A 4,979-nucleotide genomic window follows, 5' to 3' on the forward strand; every position below is an offset into this window, starting at 1 on the left:
TTAAAACTGATAGTTTATTGAACTTCTAAACTTTGAACTTTGAAATAATATTTTGGGCAAATTTGCATTTGCTGTTAATCTGTTTTTCACATATTACAATTGAAATCCAAAATGTTATTTTTAAGAAATGATGCTTAAAAGATTTTTAATATAAGAAATTGTTGTATTACAAATTATTTAAAATTAAAACTTAGATTTAAAAACAGCCTTAAACCATCCCAGGACCTTTGTGAGGCTTCCCTAAATTAAGTTCAGTGACTAAAGATCTTAACAGACATTATTGGAGAATAATATGCATATTCTTATTTGTGTGAATGCTAAAATAACTTTATTAAAAAACTTTACTGAATTAAACTTTGAATGCAAAAAACCTATAAGATTTAGCCATCTTACTTTGATTTAACTACATTTGCTAAATATTTCAGAATGAAGCTTATTTTAGTTCTAACATTGTTGACAGTTCTGTCAAGCTGCCTAGCTGAGAGGTAATTTAAATTTAAATTCAGAGATGGGTTTTGAAAGAAGAATGCCGCATTTTATTATGAAATTATTATGAAAATGCCTCGTATGATTTAAACAGAGTATACAACTTAGAAATTCAAAATTTTAAAATTATTACTTGAATTATTGGAATTGTATAATGTCTAATAAAGCTCTAAAAAGATGCATTAATTAATATACAGTAAAAATGAATTTCAGATTATTTATTTTTCTTCTATAAAAGCCATACCAACAAAAGCGAAATAATTAAATAAATAGTTTGTATACTCTGTTTAAATCCTACGAGGCATTCTTCTTTCAAAAACCCATCTGAGGAAGTGTTAAAAATTGCTAATTAGAGTTATTTACCTGATCAATTACTTGAGAATTTAACTCCAAGCAAAAATTATAATGTTTAAGGAAAATAATCTAAAACTAAATTATTTTCAGGAGTCCTAGATTGTTTTTTGCTACTATTAGCTCCTCTACCACCTCCACTACAATTACAGCAGTTGTATCTACTCAATCTATCTGTTGGGCAACGGATTCTGGAAATCCTCCAACTCCTTTTCCTGCCTGTACAGGAAAGAAAAGGAAAAGAAGACTTGCAGAATATCTGAATGATTCAACTGGCAAAGTGGCTCCAAGTCATGTTCAAAGGTAAGTTTATTTTTCAAACTGAAAAAAAGAAAGGAAAAGTAATCCTAGTTATCAATTTTGGAAGGAAAGTAATATTTTGGAATGTGTATATAAAATCATTGTGCATCCAAAATATAAATAATTGCATAAACATTGTTTAAAGGAATGTATTACAAAAATAATTTTCAATATCTGGCCAGATATTGAATTATAAACAATCTAGCCGGATATCTCAAATAATTTTTTTTATATTTTACACAAAAATTGCTGTTAACAAACTTAATAGTTACTTAATTTTTAAGTTTTAACCCTTTTTTATATAACTTTCTTAGAGCTATAGATATTTTCAAAAAAGTTATTCTTTGTCAAATTACTCTGTGGCAAAATTAAACCCAGGTTGTTCGCCGTATGAAAAAAAATTTAATTTGTAAAAATGAAACACTAAAAAAAATGTTGCTTACCTTAAAAAAATAAGTACCAACCTAAAAAAAAATTAGGTGGGGGTTGGGATGGTTTTGGGATGGTTGGGGGTGTCCCACCCACCAAGAAAAGAGCCTAAAACCACCACAGGACCAGTAGGTATATTCCCTAAATAGTAGAATACAATCGGTTTAGTAGTTACCAAGATCTTAATGAGGTCGGACTGACGGAAGGAATGTACAGACGGACAGACATCATTCTACTTTGTATTATAGATAAAACATCATTTTATGAAGAAAACTCCGGCCAGATATCAGGTATTAGAAATCAGCTGGATATCCGATATCTGGCCAGTATCTGGAAGATTCAATCATTATCAAAAATTAGGCATATTCATTTAATTTTCTTTTTACTTAATTTAGTTCCAAGGATTTATCATCCATCGCAGATGAGAAGCCCACCTACAGAGATGCCAGATTTTTCTTTTTTTCCACTTCAACCTCAACTATCATTGCTACTGCTACAACTACATCTACAACTTACACAGGTATGTTACAATCTAACCTAAGTTCAACAGGGATAAGAGATGGGAAACGTATCAAATATTATTTCAGGCCTATTTCACTAGGTCTAAAAACCAGCAACAGGATTGTGCAGTCGTGAGTATTGAATATTATCAACTATGATGAGATAGCTAAAAAAAGTGCAAAGAAGATAAAGTATAGAATAAAATTCAGGTAGATTGCCTCAGACAGATTTTAGGATGTGTTGATTACATGTTTATTACACAGTTAGATTTTAATTGAAAATATTATTTTAGCATTGCTTATTAAAATTCAAAATAAATAAATAATTTATTACAAGTAAATAAGCACTTGGATAACATTACATCAATCCATTGTTCCATGGTTATACTGGTGTTGGATGTGCTGAATTTTAATTTCCAAATGTGTATGCAGTTTCCATAGTGTTTCCTCATCCTATCTCAATATTTACTACTAGCTAAAAAAGCTTCAAACTACAAAAAAAAAAAAAAAAATTTAGAAAATTAAAGTTTTGAATTTATAAATTGTTTATACATATGTTCAAAATTTTGAAAATTTGGAAAATTGAAGCTTTTTTAGCTAGTAGTAAATATTGAGATAGGGTGAGGAATCACCGCGGAAACTGCATACACATTTGGAAATTAAAATTCAGCACATCTGGTTTTGTTGTACATTTCATATAGGTGTTTTAACAATTCCGTATAGAAATTTTAAAATTTGAAATTCAACATTTCATTTCTAAATTACCAATTGAAAATTCGTAGCTACGCAGTTTCCAAAAAATAATACCTGTATTTTTGTTTTTCTAGGTTCCTTTTTTGAATGTGTAAATCTGGTCAGATTTGATAATAATCTACTTTGATCAAACACCACTTGTTATGTTTTATCTATTATCATTTTGGAAGCAGAGTTGAAGCAAATTTTTTTTTATCGCCGGCTGCCAATTGCCTATTGGTTGATACAAAACAAGCCAAGCCTTATTGGTTTATTGCGATATACAATAGGTAAAATGGTAAAAGTTGCACTATCCCTTTCAAAACTAGGCTGGGACCAAATTTATGGCCAGGTTTTATGTCCCTTATCCCTGAAATAAAAACAATGTCTATGTATTTATATACCATCTTTTGAAATTATTAGATTACTCTATTGTCTGGCATTTATCAATGAATAAGGAAATGAAAAAGTAAGTTGTTTTGTAAATTGTAAATAATTTAGCATTTTGGAGTAAATGGTTTCAAATACTGTAACATTTTTAAAAAGTTCAGGTAACAATATCCGTCCCTTGTTCCTGTTTTTTACTGCAAATAACCTTTACAAGTTTACATGTAATATTAGTTTTAAAAGCTCAACCCAAGACTACTTTATCAAACTAACATCTTTGTACAGGCCATATATATATTTCAATAACTAAGGTTATCATTCTCAATCGTCCTGTAAAGGAAAAAACACAAATCAGTAAATAATACATACAAAAAGTCTATTTTTGAAGAATCTGAATAAGATATTTAACGTTTCTTTTTTTCTTTTTGATTTGAAGAATTGTAGAGATGCATCGCATCTTTATAAAAGGTTATGTAATTAGAAATGCTGTTAAAATTAAATTTTCATAATTCATGTAATATTATTTTTTTTCAGCATTCCTGTCTGTGACTGTTGCTTGTTCACCAAGTTATTCTAAGTGTCCTGCATAACTTCTTTGATTATTCTTGTTTATTGTTCTATTTAAATAAATTATTGTTGCAAGCTATCTATTATTTTCACTGTTGTATAAATTCCCTTTATAAAAATGCATAATAGGATTCAAAGCAAAACTATCATCAACATAAAATAAAAAAACATCAATAAGTAGCTAAGCAAAGATATATAAAACCATTAAGAAATTTCAGGATCTGATTAGTATATTCCAAACAGTATAATTTATTATTCTTTGATTATCATGTTTATTGTTTTATTAAAATAAATTATTGTTGCAAGATAATGTTAGTTTTGACTTTTACCTCAATATCTTTTTTAATATCTTTTTTGGTCATTACAATTTTAAGGAAACCTTACAAAGAAAATCATCAAACTCATGCGCAACTTTAAATGGACCAAGACAATGTTATTTGATATCTATCAAATTTTCAATTTAGCATAAGGTTTTATTTACATAATCATCATCATTTTTCTTCCTTTATTGTTCTTAGCCTGAAGATAGCCTATGATGACGGTATGCACCATAAGATCTTATTTTGGTGCATCTCTGAACCAAATTTTGCTTAGTTGCAATACATACTGTCACACGTCTTATAGACAACCTTTTGCCCTTTGATTGCACGATTAGCTGAAAGTCCTAACTGTGCATGATAACTGTTTAAGCCAGGGCATTCCACCTACTCTAAATATTTATGGCGAGCACCTGCCATAGCAGCAGTAGGGACAAGTTTTTACGTCTTTGACTATGACGCAGTGTTGAGCTGAGATTTAAACCTATCACCTTCCTGAAAACGATTGGATGCTTGCTTCGCTACAAACAGACAAACAGACACACAGACAAACAGACACACAGACAAACAGACACACAGACAAACAGACATCGTTCTACTTTGTATTATAAATATGCAGTAATTTATATTTTAAGGCACAATAAGATTCAATATTGTTTTTTTTTTCAAATAAAGTAAAAATATTTTATTAGAAAACATTTTACATTTATGGTCAAAATGCACATTAAAAAAACTTTTATCATTCATTTTTACACTTTTCAACAAAACTTGTGAATGTATGTGTTCATTACATCACATAGAGAGGTATAATGTTTTCTATACCAATCGTTTTAGATTTAGTTAAGACTTAGCTTCTTGAGTACAAAGTTAACTATATTTACATTTATTTAAATTATTTATCTATACATAA

General features: G+C 28.9%; 1 protein-coding gene across 1 annotated transcript; it reads left to right on the forward strand.

Moving 5' to 3' along the window:
* The first annotated feature begins 420 nt into the window (after positions 1 to 420).
* LOC145332377 (uncharacterized) lies at positions 421 to 4,062 on the forward strand. Its single transcript, XM_080177379.1, has 4 exons — positions 421 to 485; positions 931 to 1,140; positions 1,962 to 2,086; positions 3,720 to 4,062. Exons 1-4 carry the CDS (start codon positions 427 to 429, stop codon positions 3,773 to 3,775), a joined length of 450 nt encoding a protein of 149 aa, XP_080033505.1. The 5' UTR covers positions 421 to 426; the 3' UTR covers positions 3,776 to 4,062.
* Positions 4,063 to 4,979: the final 917 nt, after the last annotated feature.

The sequence above is a fragment of the Acartia tonsa genome, chromosome 1 (assembly GCF_053477335.1).
Source record: "Acartia tonsa isolate MP-2025a chromosome 1, ASM5347733v1, whole genome shotgun sequence".
NCBI lineage: Eukaryota > Metazoa > Arthropoda > Copepoda > Calanoida > Acartiidae > Acartia > Acartia tonsa.

Bases quoted from the DNA above. Each gene is read 5' to 3' on its own strand.
- LOC145332377 (XM_080177379.1), top strand. From the start codon at position 427: ATGAAGCTTATTTTAGTTCTAACATTGTTGACAGTTCTGTCAAGCTGC. The intron at 486-930 runs GTAATTTAAATT...AATTATTTTCAG, and splicing joins TCAAGCTGCCTAGCTGAGAG to GAGTCCTAGATTGTTTTTTG. The intron at 2,087-3,719 runs GTATGTTACAAT...ATTTTTTTTCAG, and splicing joins TACATCTACAACTTACACAG to CATTCCTGTCTGTGACTGTT.